The sequence below is a fragment of the Vitis vinifera genome, chromosome 14 (genome assembly GCF_030704535.1).
Source record: "Vitis vinifera cultivar Pinot Noir 40024 chromosome 14, ASM3070453v1".
In the NCBI taxonomy this organism is placed as follows: domain Eukaryota; kingdom Viridiplantae; phylum Streptophyta; class Magnoliopsida; order Vitales; family Vitaceae; genus Vitis; species Vitis vinifera.
The window spans coordinates 24,900,382-24,918,632 of NC_081818.1; the positions used below are offsets into that span (position 1 = coordinate 24,900,382).

The following is an 18,251-nucleotide window of genomic DNA, read 5'->3' on the forward strand; positions in this document are numbered from 1 at the left end:
AAGAAACTTTCTATGAAGGAAAGCTTGTGAAATAGGACCGGTTAAACCTCGTGTCATTCATGGGCCTTACCGTTGTGGAGTTTCTGATGTTTAGCCTTGATGTGGGCCCAATAACAAATCAAGTTGCAGGGTTTCATCATAATGCCATCAGTCTTGATTGCTGCATTTCAGTTATCATTTGAGGACCATTACAAGATAATATTGCAGCCATGGTTCGTCAGTATGACTGAAATATGACTTCCTCAATGTATGAGTTCATCATACCCATCACCCCCATGCATTACATCACCACCCATCAAGCCTGCCACCACCTAATCCATCAACTTGTTCCCATTATTCTCACATGCATGAATCTCTATGCCTAGCCCCTTCATCTCTCTTTCCCCCCATACTCATCAAACTCATATTCAACACCCATCAAACCCATTCCACATTACCACCTTTTCTCTCTCTTCAAACTCTTTCATACCCATTTCACCACTCCTTATTCATCATCCACCAGCCCACGCCACATGCATTCATGGCTATCAACCCATCCTTCATCCACCACACACACCTCCACTCACCAAGCCCTCATAAGCCAGTCATACATGCCCGCACCCTAATCCTCATGCATGCATGGGTCTGATACTCACTGCTAGAAAGAAAAATGAGAGGGTATTCATACAAGACCAGAAGGGAACAACTCGAACCTAGAAGTCACATGCAAGTATCAAGGAGCCGCTCACGACATTTGAAACTGCAAGTCAATTGTCATGGACTTTATCCTACTTCGCTCCAACTCAAGGCAGTGGTAATGAAAAGGCATTCACTAAATTGCAAGCTATGGAAAGTAGATTCTGCAGAGTGGAAAGAAACTGTCTTCGGGAAAGAAACTTTAGGCTCATAGCAACAGCAAATAAACTGCATGCCCTCAGGTACTTGCTCATCTAGTTGCTGCTGCAAGTACTCCTTCGACCTGAGGAATTCTCTGAAGCTGCCTCTGAACTTATTCTATGTTGTAAGAAAGCCTTCTCTTCCTTGGATCTCCTTGAATCCTCTGGTGAAGATGAGTTATATGGCGATGAAACACTTAAATTAATGGATGTCTTTGCTGTGACATCACTCTCATTGTTGCCAGAGTCATCAGCTCCAATGCGGTCTGCCATTGAGCAGGTTCTTTTTTTCTATATTTCTGTGATGAAGTCACGGATGATGGACTGCTTCGGATGTTGCGTGTCATTGAGAAAGACCTAAAGATTGTCGAACATCAGGATGCAGAAAGTGAAGATGATAGCGATGATGATGATGATTTTCTCGATATTGAAGAAGCTGAGTGAAGGGAACACTATTCTACCTCTACATGGCTGAATCCCATTAATTTATCTTCAGGAAGATATGACGTGTGGGATATCTGCCAAATGCCAATACAATTTCTGCTTCAGGTCCACGCCCCAAATTTCTGAAAATGGAGTCACATCTCGCCGTCTCTATTTGTGTTCAAATGTACCTCGATGGAATGTATTCTCTAATACTAATTGAGTAATCAAGAGAAGATTATTCCAGCTTGGTTTGATTGAAAACATTTTGTTAGTGGACTCGGCTCGCGACTAGCACGTGGAGAATGTAAGGGTTTGAATAAGAAGAGTGGTATCTAGAATGCAAAGCCATGCACTTGTCATGTCACTCAATTACACCGGCGTTGAAATCAAGGCAGCAAATTTCCGGGAATTTTAGAATGGAGATATTCTAGTGATGATTTCAGGTGCTGCCCAAATTAAGGATTTCAGCAGCATCCAGTAGCTTCACTAGCTCAGAGCAGCTTTGATTCCAGGTTCCATTTTAACTCACAAGACAGAGGAGGATGAGGTGGCATGTGTAGAGGTGATAGCAGGCAAAGAAGGTCATGTGGTCTATGATATGGACTCTGGGGTTATCTATACGCATCCTGAGGTAGTTTTTGTTAGGAAGCAAAGGAGCGGAGTCTCTCAATTTTAGACACCTGTCATATCTTCGGGATGCAGTAACTGCAGTGGGATGTCTGCATCCAGTCAAACCTCTGAGGTAGGTGTTTGCATGGTCACCTTTGATCTAAGTGCCATTTCCCATTTTTGTCATCTTTGACTTTTTAAAAATAATTTTTCCAAGTCCTTTTCTTCAAATAAATTTCTGGGTTTTAGTCTTTAAATAATTCCAACTCCATGTTTAACTTCATTCTCAGAGTTTCTAGGTCCCAAAATCCCATTCTCCATAAAACAGATTGCCATTTTCTCTTCGGCAATTCTTTTCCACATCTTTCTTATTTTCTTTTAATGTTTTAAAAATAAGCAAGAATCAAATTTCGTAATTCCAAATTATGGAATTTATGGATTTAATTCATGCAAAAATAAACGGGCTTTGGTGGGGGCCCGACATATGTGACTTCATGATTGATTGACTGATTGATTGATTTGATTGCCATGCATGATTGATTTATTCTGATCTGTGACATGCATGAGATTATTTCTTAACTGTGCTCTAACCCTATTTCTTGATAGCGCATGACGGCTCTTCACTTAGGTACGTGTCCACTCCCATTCTTGTAATTCTCTATGCATGTATTGATTCTCATATGTGCGATCATGCTGAGTACTCATTGATTTCCTCATCATTGTCACGTCAGCTTCATTTTATAAGTAGAGACCCAACTTTAGGGACTTAGAGGGGTGCTACGGTCCTTACCGTACCTTCCCAATAAGTAACCTGACCCCCGAACCCGATCCGGTTTTTCATAGACCGCCTTTTCCAAAATAAGGAGTCACACTTAGGGTTTTTCTTTCTTATTTTGTTTACCCTTTAAAAATAAAACAAAAATAAGTGGCGACTCCAAGTCATTTTCTAATAAATAAAATAAAAATCAATTTTTCAAATAAAAATCGAGCTCGCCATCGAGTGGGAAACGTATTGAGCCGAAATGCGGGGTCCACACATAGGAAATTCATCTCAACGCTCAATACAAGTTATTCCTCCAATAAAGAGGTAGTGCACTACAATCTATAAATTGAATTGTTCAAATTCATGAAACGATTGTGAACTACTTATGATTTTACAAGAAACTTATGTCTTGTATTTTTTATGTAACTCCTAATGCACCTAAATCATATACAATGTAAATAATATGAGTCTGAATGCTCAAATCAATCTCAATGCAAACGATTGATAGAAATGTGAAAACTCATGTTTACATCATATCTTGCTTTTAATGGTCTTATCCTAACATAATATTCAACAGAACATCATATTGTCATATACATTTTTTTTAATATGCATAAAATCAAGAATATGTCTCATACTCAATTTTGACCAACATCCCAATTCAAAAAATACACTTCTCTTAGTCCTATTTAATTCACAAAGTATTCAGTTCCTTTTATTATCTCTTTTGTTCAAGTTCTAACCTAAAATACACTTCATCAAAAAATACCAGATTCTTACCATCATGTAATCCATTCTCAATGATTGAGATGATGTATCAACATTGCAAAAAGAGTAAATCATATCAAATTTGGCACTTTAATCAGACAATGTGTCAAATGCGAGGAAATAATTTACTGTCCATAAAATTATTACATGCATTTGAAAATACTGACCAATAAAGACATTATAGGTCTTTATGTCATCATACCATAATTCTTTGGGTTTATCGATTAATGGGTACCTCGAGATTGTGGACTTGGAATCAAAAGGGACATCATTAAGAATTACTTTTTCACAAATTTTTAAGGAGACAAAATTATGACACCATTATAATATGCCATATAATGTATGAGTAACTCATGTTACCAATGGATTGAAACCTCTTCATGAAATACGTCCTAACCTCACATTTCATGATTCACCACTAAAAGAAGGATACATTCTATCAAATGACTTTTATGCTTCAACATTAACCATATGTCTAAGGACACCGTTATCTACTCTCTTGTCTTTATGTCACCTCATATTATTTGTTGTATGTCTTAACGTAAATAGTTTTTGTAATTTTGGTTTAAGATGAAAGAGTTGCAAAGTTTTATGCAGGATCTTCTTACCCTTACCAATATTAATCTTATATCAATCATCATTAGTCATTACATACAAGCATGGATGAAAATTTCAGAAAATTTCGTAGAAATTGTGTATCGGATTGATGACATGAAACAAGCAGACGAAAATGAAGCTATTTTTCAAAAAAATTTGGCTTGTTTTTTTACCGATTTTTTGGTCCAATCAACACACAGTCAAAGCCTCAAAATTGTGCAAGCGTTGGAACTCGAAGCCGCCCAAACCCAAAAACAAGTATGGACTTACCTTGGACAACCATTGAACTAACTACCTATTTGATAAATAATATGCACCAAAGATAGATATATAGTAAAACTATAAAAAATATTTTCATAAACAAATTAATTTTAATTATTTTATTTTAAAATTTCATTGAATTTATCACTAAAAATATAAAACCTATCATTATATTTTTTTATATCATTTATATATTAATTAAATATAAATATATAAATATTTAAAAAATTTACATATATCATTAGTTATTTTATATCATTCAATACAATTGAAATTAAATAAATTATAATTTTAAAGTGAGATATATTATAATCAAATATCATAATATTATTGTTAAATAATATTTGATGTAATTTAATAAATTTATAAAATTCATATTTTTTTTATGGACACATAATTACATCATATACATTTTTTTTTTTATAAAACAATTTTAAAATGTCTATTATTGTTTATTATATCATTTTTAGAGTTTTTCTTATTATTTTCATAAGTTTTGATCAACTTTAAACTACCTAAATCTTTTTTTTCAAAATATCCGTCGATATATCTCTGATATATCCATAAAATTGAAATATCAATATATCCATTATTACCAATATTTTCATTAATGCATACAAGATTTTTATATGCAAATTCATTTTCTCTCTATAATAAAGCATAATCATACTTGTGCCACATGAATTTTGTTTTGATACCCTAAACCCTAGTCTCGTGACATCTTCTTAGCATCATATATACATGATGGAAGATTTGTGCCTTCAAGAAATACCGCACTTAACAATTCAAATTATACATCAACTGAGTTATTACTTTGATAGTTAAAAACCTTTAGATGCATCAACTTAATAATGCAAGTCAAAGATGACCATTTAAATCATGTAAACAATTTTTTCTGCCTTCACCCAATACCTCGTTAAAATGTTTTATCTCTATATTAGTTGACTCACTTGTAGCATCTCTATTTAGTTTGAGGTCACAAGCATCACTTAAGAGTTCAATCATTTTACCATTCTTATCAACAACATCATTAACGATAAAAGTTTCATGACGATCTAGCTTATTAGTATCACTATTATCCATTGTTTCATTATAATCCATTAAAATATTTTTTTTCATGGAAAATCCACCATCGATGTGTTGTGGTTATTTTGTACTTATACAAGTGAGTCTCAATATCATTTATAAATTTTTTAAATGCATTCAGATCATGTTTACATGAACAACAACCCTTTCTATTTTGATCCACACTATTTTTTGCAACTCGAAGAAATATCTTAACATTGGTTACATATTCTTCTCACAATCATGGGGATTCATCTCACTTATATCCAACCATAAGAGAAGAAAATTTACGTGTGACAGATTCATACTTAATATTCCGAATTCGGGTGGAGGTGATCAATCTATATCAAACAATTTATATATTTCTGGTAGTCGCTACTCTCCATAAGACTTATATTTTTAGTACTTAACACTTTTTCTCACATATGTAATACATTAGTTCGGTGCTTGTTAGGATATTCCTTCATACTTTGAGGGGATGGATCCTTGTAACGAAAAAGATAAATCTTCCTAAAGTGAAGGATGATGACATAAAGTTTAAATGCATGTGTAAAGACACATTACTAGACATATATAAAAAGGGTAAACCCTAATGGACTCGGACTCTATTTAGAAAATATAGATTTTCAAATATGGATTAGGAAAATTGATCCAAATTCGAAGTCCACTAAAATTGGCGAATTTAGGCAAAACATGGTCTTGAGCGCCATTCAAGGGGTGTTCCATTAAAAATCTCTTTTTTAAATTCTTTTTTTTTTTTTTTTGCACCCAATTTTCTTTATATCCACGTATTATTCTGAATTAATTTTCACTCTCAAGCTTAGATATGAGCAATATGATTTTCAATTTCGCAAATTGAATCGAGAAAAGGAGGATTGAAATTTGATATCTTCTATGTTGCAGAAAATTAAGGCATCATCAAAATGAAGCAAATTTTCGAAAGAAGGAAAAAGAATTAATCAAATCAATAAAGTTGATGAATCGAGTTTGGACTACAAAATAAGGCAACCAACATCGTTTCACGTCTATTTTTCAGTCCAGCGATCAATTCCCAGTGAGATGAGATGATGGATGGAGACAAAAAGGGTTTGAGAATTTTATTTTCCAGTGAAGGCAAGTGACGTCGTTTTGAAGGAGGGGTGGGGGGTAATGGTTCTAAGGCTATTCTCCGCCCGTCAATTACGGGTGTCGACAACTGAGTAGTCGTGGAAAATCCGTGGCTTTTGACTGAGGGGTAACGTTAATATTTGTTCCAAACTCACCAGTCACCACCGCCCATACTCATGCGATGCAAGCAACTTGTACCGTTTTCTGAATCTCCTTTTCGGTTCTCTTGGAATGCAACGGGAATGCTTCGCAACCGAACCCAATAATCCCCCCAGATCTGCTTCCTCGTACTCCCTTTGATTTCTCATTTGTTTTCCCCCAATTAAGAAAGCCCTAATTGCTGCTATTGGCTATTGCAGTTGTGAATGATTTGCATTTCTATGTGAATCTCCTCCTTCTCTTTCTACAATTCAGCTGACGAAATGGTTTTCGCTGAAATCTTTGTTTCGTGTCTTATGCAATGAGGATTGTATTTTGAGGAGATCCGTGAGATCCCTGCGGTTGTTGCTCTGAATCTGGGCAGAAGATGGGTGTTTCTCAGTCCAGACAAGAGGTTGAAGAAGACAATGAACAAGAAGATGATGATGAGGAGGAAGATGATAATGATGCTTCCGGTATAAGAGAATTGGATAATCATTCGGTGAAGAAGGTTCTGGAACAAGAGCCGGAGATGTTACCCTGCTACGCATCAGCATCGCCGCTCTCCCCTCAGCTTTCTTCCTTTGGCACACCGCGGCTTGGGCCGTCAATCAAGGTCTGGGATCCGTACAATGTTCTGGCTCCTCCTCCGCCGCCGCCACCGGCAGCTGTATTCTCCCGGAGTTTCTCATCCAGCGGGCTGGAGGAAGATAGAATGGTTATTGAGGTTTTTTTTATCAGCCACGGGGAGTCCGATATGAATTTGAGGCCAGATTTGGTGGCTGGGCGGTGCCCGGGGGCGGGGCTGACGCCCAATGGGAAGCGGCAGGCGAGAGCTTTGGCAGTGTTCTTGAATTCGCAGGGCATTCGATTTAATGCTGTGTATTCATCGCCATTGGATCGGGCGCGGGCCACAGCTGCTTCTGTTTGTCAGGTAGGTTTTTTTTTTTTTTTCCTTTCTTGTTTGATTTGCATTGGACCATTTACTTTCTTGATGATTGAATTGGGGTTGATGGCATACGAAAAAAGAATTATGCTTTTCAATGGTTTATTACTCATGGACTTGAATTTAGTCAGGGACAGTTGATTAGATTGAGCAAATTTGAGGAAAACTGAAAATGTGAGGTTAAAAGGTGTCATGCATAAGAATGGATTCTGCTTCTATAATTCGTAGCAACTTTAACCTGAGTAATCTATTTTTCCATTTCTGGACCATTTCTGGGTACATTTTGAAGTGCCTTTCTTGCTTCTGTAAGAGAGAACCAGAGAAATTTTTTGTTTTGAAAAGAAGTGAAAGTACTTCTAAATCATAACCTGTAAGTTCCTAAATTTTCCTGGAAAATGTTTTGAGGTTGGTATGCTCAGAATTCTCTGCAAGGGGTAAGATAAGTCTCACCTGGCTCTTGAGTCTCTTTATTTTTGCGGCCTTCTCAGTCTGGCTAGTTTTAGATTATCTGTTTGTGCAATACATTTCTACCAATGTTAGTGAGAGCTTTGGACTTTAGAGATCCACCAAGTGGTTTTCCCCATTAGTCCCTTAGAATACGTTTGGCCTTTTAACCATTCTGTCAAAATCCAATCTTCCATTGCTTTATTGTTAGTATCAAGCTTATTGTTGTGTGTACTCCTGTATAAGGACTCTTAAGGATTGTAAATCAAGGTACTTGTTACTGGTGTAGATATAATTTAGGACTAGCGATAGATTCAGAAAAATTGTTACAGTGATTGTAATAACTTATTTCATGTTACACGCTAACAGCTCCTTGCAGCACATTTGTGTAGTCAAGGTCTTATTCCTCTCTTCCCTTTGTAATCCACAACATGTTTCAACCAGTATGATGTCTGTAAATTGTTTACAAAAAGCTAACTGAAATCTTTACATGGTTTTTAGGTTTTGGGCTTGTGGAATGGGCTAAATAATTAGCTTTTACATGCACAAAAGATGAGAATCATAGATGCCAATATTGATTCGTAATGAAAGTGACTTGTGATTGACACCCTTGATTCTGCTGCTAGTTTTATAACTCCTGTTCGACTATGATGTGTGAAAAAATAAAGTGCAATATTCTTCCCACAGATGTATCTGTTTCAACCTTCGATGGAAAGAAAAGAGTTTTACTGTATTAAACCCCTCGAACGATTTTGTTGAACCCACTTTATGGTGATTGATGCCCTAGAAATGTTGGCTCAATGCAGATGTGGAGTTCTTACTTGTTACAGCTGGACTAATCTTTATTAATGCTTCTAGGGTGGTCAGCTCATTAGTAAATAATGTAGATTATTGAGGCCAAAGGCTAATTCTTTTCCTTTCACAGCTACAGTCATTTTGATTTTTCCATATATGATGACCATCATCTAACCTTTCAGGGGAAAATTATTGAAAGAATATCTCTCTCCCTTATAATCCCAGCTCTTCCATTTGCACAATGGTCCTTGTTCCAAGCAGCTATCATTTTCTCATTTCCCTATGACTTTTGATAGACCAGAGCAAGCATCTGCTGGTTTTCAAATTGGCTGCTGCAATTTAGATGGTGCTTCTAGAGACTTCCCTTTGGATTGTTGAATGTCCTAGCTAAGTATACTCCCTATGAATATTTTTGCTCTATTGTTTGTGACTTCCATGTTGGCCATTGGTTGTTCCAGCTGAGTTTCCTCCTCATGAATATTTTGTTCTCCTACTTTGAATAATTGGCTGTCACAAATTGAAATATATAGTAGCAGTCAACTAGGCCCATACTATTGACTCAAGGCAAACATTTCATCTTAACTTTGATGGTTGATGTAAGATTTCATTCTATGACTAATTTCATTCAAAGAAATTGAAAATCCAAACAAGTGCAATGGTAAATGCTTGGGAAATTTATTACAGAAGAGTATTTGATGATGATTGTAAAGCACTCATTTTTTAACAGAAGTTCTAATTATATTACATCCATGAAATCTTACCAATAACTTCAGCCTCTTTAATCAATAACATCACTGCACATTTCTTATTTTTTATTTCACATCCTAAGATTAGCACAAAGCTTGTGGAAGCCATTATCCGTCAGGGATCTGTCTGACCACAACACTTGCAGTGACAGTCAAGTCCACCTCTATAATTTGCCCCTGTTCGTAGTTTAGCTTAACAAAATTGGTATTTCATTTTCATGATCTTTTATTTCTGGTCTGACTGTGCAAGATGAGGTTGTCAGTGCTGTACATGCTGTTACTGAATATCAATTGGAGGCTTACAATATGAACGATAAATGTTAATTCTATTAATTCAGTTATGAATTGCATCTGTTGGTTATTACTTCCTATAAAAGCAGCTTAATAATGATATATATAGTAACTTATCTGCTATTTGTGTGGCATATCCCAGATTTCTAGTATCTATAATAGTATTGATCTGCATCTTATCTTCAATTGAACAAATTATATATCCATCAAATAATGCAGGAGCTGAATTTTGCGGAGGAACAGATACAGCCATCAGATGCGCTTGTGGAGATGAGTCAAGGGCATTGGGAGGGCTGTCCGAGGTCAGAAATATACACACCTGAAATGTTGAGCTTAATGGAAAGATTCCAGCCTGATTTCTCAGCTCCTTCAGGAGAATCCCTTAGGCAGGTGGAATTCAGGATGGTTCAGTTCCTAAATGCAACAGTCCTGGGACTGCCTGAAAAGTTGAGATCAGATTTCTCCTCGCCCCGCCAGAATGAGAGCCAAGGATTTTCACTCAACTCACACACTTTTGCCAACTCAGTTCATGACCGAGATGGTCCTTCCCTTCCGCCACCTCATTGGGATTTGCTTAGCAGGCACCGGCAAGGGCTTACTAGGAAGAAGTCTGGTAAGAGCAGGTTACAGTTTGTGACTACAACTGGAGATCATGATGCCGAGGATGAAATCTCCCCTGGGGAAGCCAACCAAAGCTCCCTGCACGAAATTAACGTCAGGAGCTCCTCCTCTTGCATCTCCTCCTCTGTTGGAGTTTTCACTCATTCAGGGCCGATTAAGTGTCTCTTGACCGGCATTCTTGGTTGTAGTCCAGAAATGTCTCATAAGTTTTGCATTGAAGATTCTTCAGTGACCGTGTTACAGCATTCATGGAAAACAGGTTGGCAGATAAAGAGGTTGAATGATACTGCACATCTTAGGCTTCTCTAGTAAAAATACTGGAAGCCTTTCATGAAAATGAAATTTGTTGATGAAATTTGAGGTGGTAATTATTGGCTGGAAGTCAGCATTGCTATAACTTGTGGATTAAAATTGTATGTTGTAACTCAGGATTTGGCATGAATTGGCCATGGCTCTGCACCTTCTTGTAACCTTTGTTATAATTATTTCCTGAGTTACCAACTCCCAAACAAAAGAATTCATGCGGGAGTTGGAACTTTGTCTTGGGTGATTCTTTTGAATTGTAGCATTAACAAAAGCTGTTATCATAGAGTGAGATATCATGTATTTCTTGATTTGAAAAAAAAAAAAAAAAAAATTCATTTTGGAAACCAGTGACTTGAAAGAGAGTTTCCTGCAGAAGGGTTCTACCAAATGTTCAGTCAGAATGATTAGCAGCTACTTCAAATCTCAAACAGAGGAAATCCCAATGCTTTCCTCATTCTATTTGTTTATTTTATATCTGTACTTTTTTGCAGGGATCACACAACGATCTCTGTTGTCAGCAGGAGATAGAAAGATCTGTCAGCAGGGATCTACCAAATGTTCAGTCAGAAAAAGGGGCTTTGTTTTGGGATAAACTTCAGCAAAATTGATCAGTTTAGATAGAAAGAACTCTCTATATTCAGGATGTGATGTGCATGAAGTTAGTATTGATACAGGAAAAGTTCTTATTTAATTATTCTCTTCTTTGTATGATTGAATAGAGATTTATGAAAGTTAGATGACTAAAGTCCTACTTTTTCTCCCTTTAAGAGGGTGGCGGTGGGTCAAGGAATGGGCAATTATTGGCGCTGTACACATCCTCAAGCCTAGGCTATACCATTTGAAGAGCTCTATTTACCAAGAATGGGTAAACGTAAATCTTTAGTCCCCCCCGCCCCTCCCCAAAAAAACTCACCTACTTGTAATGAGGAATTTTTGATTGAGCGCCGACAGGGCATAGCAATCACATGGGGGAAAGCGAGGCCATGAAAGATGCGGACCCCTCAATCTAAAGCTTCAGACCTTTAGCATGTGACGATGCCACGCATAAATCAGAATTCCCTGGCGCACATAAACAACCCCTCTCAAATACATAGAATAGAATCTTTGTATAGTAATTACAACACAGGACAAATCAAGAGAAACAAAGGGGTTCCATAAATAAGGATAAACTCACTGACGCAAGTAAAAACTTTCCCTACCCATCCCGTGATTTGCAACCAACAGTCTCGCCCTCTTTATCTTTCACCCATCCCCTCCCTCCCCCCTCCCTCATCACTGTATTTATCCATCACTTGAGCTTCCCACTGCCTCCCCTCCATGGCTCCCATCACCAAGCTTTCTGCAGTTGCATCAATTTTGATCTTCTTTCTTAACTTGAATTCTCTTAATTCAACCGACATCCCCACAATCTCAGCTTCTCCAGCTGTTCTGCCATATGTAGGATCACCGCCCAACATTTCCTCATTTTTCCCGAGCACACGGCCTTCCAGTTCAGCGGCTTCTCCAAACGCAGGAGCATTTGCGCCGGTGCCGTACTCCGGTGAGTTTGTGGGGAAGAGCTGTTCCAGTTCAGTAGAGTTTAACACTGGGGTTGCTGTGTTTGGCTTGGGATTCTGTTTCTTGTTTGTAATGAGATTAGTCTATCCTGCTTGAGCCTTGAGCACACGAGCTATGTAGGCAATTTGTGTTGAAGCTCTTGTAATTGCGTCCAGTTGGGTGGTTTTCAGGCTGCTGCAATTTTTGTACTTCTTCTTTGAGTCTTTTGATGGAAGAAGTGATTATGCTTTAAATAATTGACTTTTAAGTTTGAAATTGATAGATCCCTGCATGTATGGTCAGGATTGAGGAAGCAAAATTTTCCAGCTCAAGTGATGATTAAATCAGCTTGGTAGTAGATGAATTTCGTTCATTTATTATTATTATTTTGCTAATAATTTGTCGTCCTTGCAGTATTCTAGTAAAATTAAATGTTAAAAAATAAAAATTAATATCATTTTTTAATTAGTAACTTTATAAGCCTAAATGAACACGCCGAATTTGTAGCTTTGTGCACCCCAATGGTGTTTAATTAAAGAATGATTCATTTAAAATGCAAAAAGTTAAAGGAAAGGACGGCAGGTTTGCTTTAAAAAGCAATTCTAAAAAAACAAGGGTTTAACTTGTTTTTAAATTAAAGAATAAAAACTAATTTTTAAAAAACAAGTTTAAAAAAATATGATCAAATGAGTACATATCTTCCTTCTATTTTAAAAAATCGATGAAAATATTCTTATTTACTTTTTAAAAATTATTTTTTATTTCACTTTATTTTTAAAACTCGTTTCCAAGAAAATAATGGATAAATAGTGTTATAAATTTTTAAAAACGGTTTTCTATTTTTAAAAATGGAAAATTGTTTTTAAATTACATGTCTATGACTTTTTGAAATCGTTTTATGATGTTTTTTAAAAGAGATTTAAATTTAAAATGTTATTAACATGTTTCTCTTTTGAAATAATTTTTATTTTTATCATTTAATATTAAATAATTTTCATACTCATATAATCATTAAAAAATAAATAAATAAATCAACATAATTAAACATATTCTTATACAATATTCTATTTTAGATTATGTTAGACCACAAAATTATTTTCTGATAACTAATTTCATTAAAAAAATTAAAAATAAATATAATTAAAATTAATAAAAAATTTATACACCTATTAAATCAAACTCTGATGTCACATTGAATTATAAAAATTTACGAGATTTAGGTTTAATACATACATCACGCTACTTAATAAAAATAAGTTTAAAATAGGGTATAAAAATAATTTATTTTATTTTATTTCCCTTTTGTTGTATTAAGCTTTACAAATGGTTATGTATATATATATAAAGACGTATTTTTTAAAGCGTCGAAAAGAGTTCTAATACCTCCCTTCGGCCTTCAACCTTAACCTTGCCACTGGCGTGGGCGATGCAGAAGAAACGAAAGAGCGGGAGGAAACTGAAACTCCAAGAGGAATAAAGAAAGCAGAAACGAATGGAATGAAGATTTCAAATTCAACTTCGGTAGTAATCACATTTTCTTGGAAAATCTACAGACGCCGCTACTCAAACAATCCAAACCTCACAACCCTTTTCAACAAGTACGTGGATAAAACCAATGTCTTCTCCTGGAACTCGGTCATTGCCGAGTTAGCTCGCAGCGGCGACTCGGTTGAAGCTCTTCGGGCCTTCTCCTCCATGCGCAAGCTCTCTCTCAAACCAAACCGCTCGACTTTTCCCTGCGCCATCAAATCGTGTTCGGCGTTGCTCGATCTCCACTCCGGCAGACAGGCCCACCAGCAAGCCTTGATTTTCGGGTTCGAACCTGATCTTTTTGTGTCCTCCGCTCTCGTGGATATGTATTCCAAGTGTGGTGAATTGAGGGATGCAAGAACACTGTTTGATGAAATTTCTCATAGAAATATAGTGTCGTGGACGTCGATGATCACGGGCTACGTGCAAAACGATGATGCCCACAGGGCGTTGTTGCTTTTTAAGGAGTTTTTGGTTGAGGAGAGTGGGAGTGAAGGAGATGGGGAAGTTTGTGTCGATCCAATTGCTATGGTTTCAGTCCTATCAGCTTGTTCTCGTGTTTCGGAGAAGAGTATTACAGAAGGGGTTCACGGGTTTTTGATAAAAAGAGGGTTTGAGGGGGATTTGGGTGTTGAGAATACTTTGATGGATGCATATGCAAAATGCGGCGAGCTGGGTGTATCAAGGAGGGTGTTTGATGGGATGGCTGAGAGGGATGTGATCTCTTGGAATTCAATCATTGCAGTTTATGCACAAAATGGAATGTCAACTGAGTCTATGGAGATCTTTCATAGGATGGTGAAGGATGGAGAAATCAACTACAATGCTGTCACTTTGTCAGCTGTGTTGTTGGCCTGTGCGCATTCAGGGTCTCAGCGACTAGGAAAGTGTATCCATGATCAGGTACTCAAGTTTCAACTCCCTCAAGATTATTTCATCCTTTTGTAGTTATAGTTATCATTGCAAGCTCTAACCAACACTGCCTTCAAAATTATTCTATAGTGGCCCTAAACAGTCTACACCTAGGATTAAATTTATAAAAGCATCTCTGGTTGTTTTCATACGTTAAATTTTTTTTTATTTTTTTTATTTACCAATCATTTTCAATAGGTTATAAAGATGGGTTTAGAATCGAATGTATTTGTGGGCACATCAATAATTGACATGTACTGCAAATGTGGGAAAGTAGAGATGGCAAGGAAAGCATTTGATCGCATGAGGGAGAAGAATGTCAAGTCATGGAGTGCAATGGTTGCAGGGTATGGAATGCATGGCCATGCTAAGGAAGCTTTGGAAGTTTTCTATGAGATGAACATGGCTGGGGTGAAACCAAATTACATTACATTTGTATCAGTTCTAGCAGCATGCAGTCATGCTGGTCTGTTGGAAGAAGGATGGCATTGGTTTAAAGCCATGAGCCATGAATTTGATGTAGAACCAGGGGTTGAGCACTATGGTTGCATGGTCGATCTTCTTGGACGTGCTGGATATCTCAAAGAAGCTTTTGATTTGATCAAGGGTATGAAGTTGAGACCTGATTTTGTGGTCTGGGGTGCTCTTCTAGGTGCCTGTAGGATGCACAAAAATGTGGACCTTGGGGAGATTTCTGCAAGGAAATTGTTTGAGTTGGACCCAAAAAATTGTGGGTACTATGTATTGCTCTCAAACATATACGCTGATGCTGGAAGGTGGGAAGATGTGGAGAGGATGAGAATCTTAATGAAGAATAGTGGACTGGTTAAACCACCTGGATTCAGTTTGGTTGACATAAAAGGTAGAGTTCATGTATTTTTGGTTGGAGATAGAGAGCATCCTCAACATGAGAAGATATATGAATATCTGGAGAAACTATCTATGAAGCTGCAAGAAGTCGGCTATGTACCTGATATGACATCAGTTCTTCATGATGTTGGTCATGAAGAAAAGGAAATGGTTCTTCGAGTTCACAGTGAGAAGTTGGCTGTTGCCTTTGGAATCATGAACACAGTTCCTGGAACAACAATCCATATCATTAAGAATCTTAGGGTTTGTGGTGATTGTCATACTGCAATTAAGTTTATTTCCAAGATTGTTGACCGGGAAATCGTGGTCAGAGATTCTAAGCGGTTTCATCATTTTAGAGATGGATTGTGTTCATGTGGGGATTATTGGTAATATTTGAACAAGCAAAAAATTTAATAGCATGTTAACTGCAAGCTAGTGCTTGTTTCGTACTTGATCAACAATGTGCCATTGGCAGGGTAGCTATACCAAAAGATGGCTCCATGGCCATTTTTGGGTACTGAAGTCTATTTATATCAGAAAAGCATTCAAACAGGAAACAATTCAGATGCTCAATTAAATAGGTGCAGTAGGAAGAGAACAACTCTGCTAGAAGCTTGATTTTGAAGGGAATTGGTTATACTATTTTGCTTGCAAGTTTGGGTTGAGGATGAAAATGCAATAATAAGGAAATTCATACTGAATGGGAAAGAGAAGAAATACTTCTAGGTAAAGATAGGACTTGGACCACAAGGCTAGACAATCTTAAAGCTATCTGAAATACAAAGTAGAGTGGCTTTACCAGTGGTCTTACAAACATATATGCTAAAAAAGGATATGAAGAAAAGAAACATTCCTGGTGCCAATGATGGAGAGTCAAATAATGAAAAACCCCCTTTGAAGATCTTGCAGAAAGAAGTCCTTTCAGTTTTGATATCTGAGATTGGATTTATTTCCCACCAATCAGTATGCTAGAAAGGAGGAATTTGCTACTTTTCCAATCCATGTTAAATCATGACGAACTTTCTCTGAAGAACTTACTGAGCACTAGTCCTTTCAGTTTTGATAGGCGAGATCGGTTGTGCTTCACATCAACTTTTGAGCATCTGAGACAACTCTGGAGGGCCCTGTTCTCACTCTTCAACCGTTCCAGCTCGAACCGAAGCTCTTTAATGGTTTCTCTATTTTCATCATTTCTTCTTATCAACTCTGCTTGCTGCTGCAGATTTTCTTCTATAAGCTTCATAACTTGAAACCTCAGTTCCAACCATGTATTCTCTTGCTCAGGACCACATGCTGGGAACTCTCCAACTGCAATCTTGCTTAATTCATAGCCATCCTTCTTCCTAGGAATATCTCCTTTATCAGATAAATCAGTGGCTGTACCATTCATTTTATCTGTGTTTCCAGACTTTTTATCAGAATCCAAGGGTTCAAAATCAAGGTTAAGGTTGTCACATTCAACAACAGATTCAGGATGCAAATGGAAGGCCTCCCATTTAGAATAATCAAAGCTTACAACATTTTTGTTACCATGGTGGACTTCTGTTGAGTTTGAAGAAGAAGATGAAAACTCTGAGGTCTGGACATGAGTTGATTCGGACCACAACTGGTCATATTTCTCAGCTAAATAGTGGTAAGCTCTGTTGAATTCTTCAACCATTTGTTTAAGTTTCGGTTTCCTCCTGTAATACATCTTCGCATTCTTGGCTAAAGAATCACCATCATCTTCTATCAGTGTCAGCATTGCCTTTGTTTTCTTGTCTAATTCTGCAAATAATCAATAACAAAATTCAGCAACATATAAAGTCTGCCCTCTGCACATAGATTCAAAGGCAATGACATTGTTTTTGAGTTTAATGTTTGTAATGTGTAAATTCTATGATCACCATACTAACCAGATAGATTGATCCGAAGCCATTGAGACTGTTGGAGACTTTGAGGGCTACTCCAACCCCATGAAGTAGAAGACCTTTTCTCCATTGAATGAGTGCTTTTCTGAGAAGCAGGAGCCTCTAGGCTTTGAAACAGAGCATACCAAACTTGGGAAAGCTCTAATTTTTTAGGGCAAGTTGGCCCTCATCTTATTAAGAGACTCTCTATTCAAATTCAAATGCACCCTTCCAATGAGGCTAAATCAGTGCTGATTTTCCCGTTGGGTAGCTTGATTTTCTCCTTTCCTTTTCCAGGTTCTGAGGGAGAAACTTTTCTTTCTATTTACTACACATTTAATGCAGGTGCTTTGATATCTGTAATGAGTCGTATCTTCTCAAATAGTTTGACTCTGTGTTCATTGCTGAACGCACCCTTTGGTTTTATTTTTCCTTTTTGGTTTTATTCTTGTATTTGGTTGAGAAAATTTAAGAGAAAGAAAAGAAAATAGGGTAAAAGTAGAATGAGAATAAATAAATAAAAGTAAAGAAAAATAAAAGATAAGTTTAAAGTCAATAAATTATTTTTATACGTTACTTTAAATTTATTTTACTTATTTTTAAAATTGTATAAATTTTTAATTAATTTTTGTTATATTTGATTTTGTTTAAATTAAATATGAGAAAATTTTACTTTTTCAAAATCCAAGTTATTTTCTGTCTCACTTTTTTTTTTCTAATTTCTGTCCATTAGTATTGATCACAAAAAAAAAAAAATCAAAAAGTCTGATGTTT

The 18,251-nt window shown here is 36.6% G+C and overlaps 3 protein-coding genes across 3 annotated transcripts; 2 read left to right on the plus strand and 1 right to left on the minus strand.

Annotated features, from left to right (window-relative positions):
- Positions 1-6,370: 6,370 nt before the first annotated feature.
- Positions 6,371-11,041, plus strand: LOC100248121 (uncharacterized). The gene is made up of 2 exons (XM_002275518.4): positions 6,371-7,543; positions 10,051-11,041. Exons 1-2 carry the CDS (start codon positions 6,998-7,000, stop codon positions 10,759-10,761), a joined length of 1,257 nt encoding a protein of 418 aa, XP_002275554.1. The 5' UTR covers positions 6,371-6,997; the 3' UTR covers positions 10,762-11,041.
- A 2,616-nt stretch (positions 11,042-13,657) lies between these two features.
- LOC100251597 (pentatricopeptide repeat-containing protein At3g26782, mitochondrial) lies at positions 13,658-17,345 on the plus strand. Its single transcript, XM_010662390.3, has 2 exons — positions 13,658-14,727; positions 14,935-17,345. Exons 1-2 carry the CDS (start codon positions 13,792-13,794, stop codon positions 15,976-15,978), a joined length of 1,980 nt encoding a protein of 659 aa, XP_010660692.1. The 5' UTR covers positions 13,658-13,791; the 3' UTR covers positions 15,979-17,345.
- On the minus strand, positions 16,291-17,611 carry LOC104881644 (protein NETWORKED 3A-like). The gene is made up of 2 exons (XM_010662389.3): positions 17,484-17,611; positions 16,291-17,355 (listed from the first exon to the last, which is right to left on the minus strand). Exons 1-2 carry the CDS (start codon positions 17,566-17,568, stop codon positions 16,598-16,600), a joined length of 843 nt encoding a protein of 280 aa, XP_010660691.1. The 5' UTR covers positions 17,569-17,611; the 3' UTR covers positions 16,291-16,597.
- Positions 17,612-18,251: the final 640 nt, after the last annotated feature.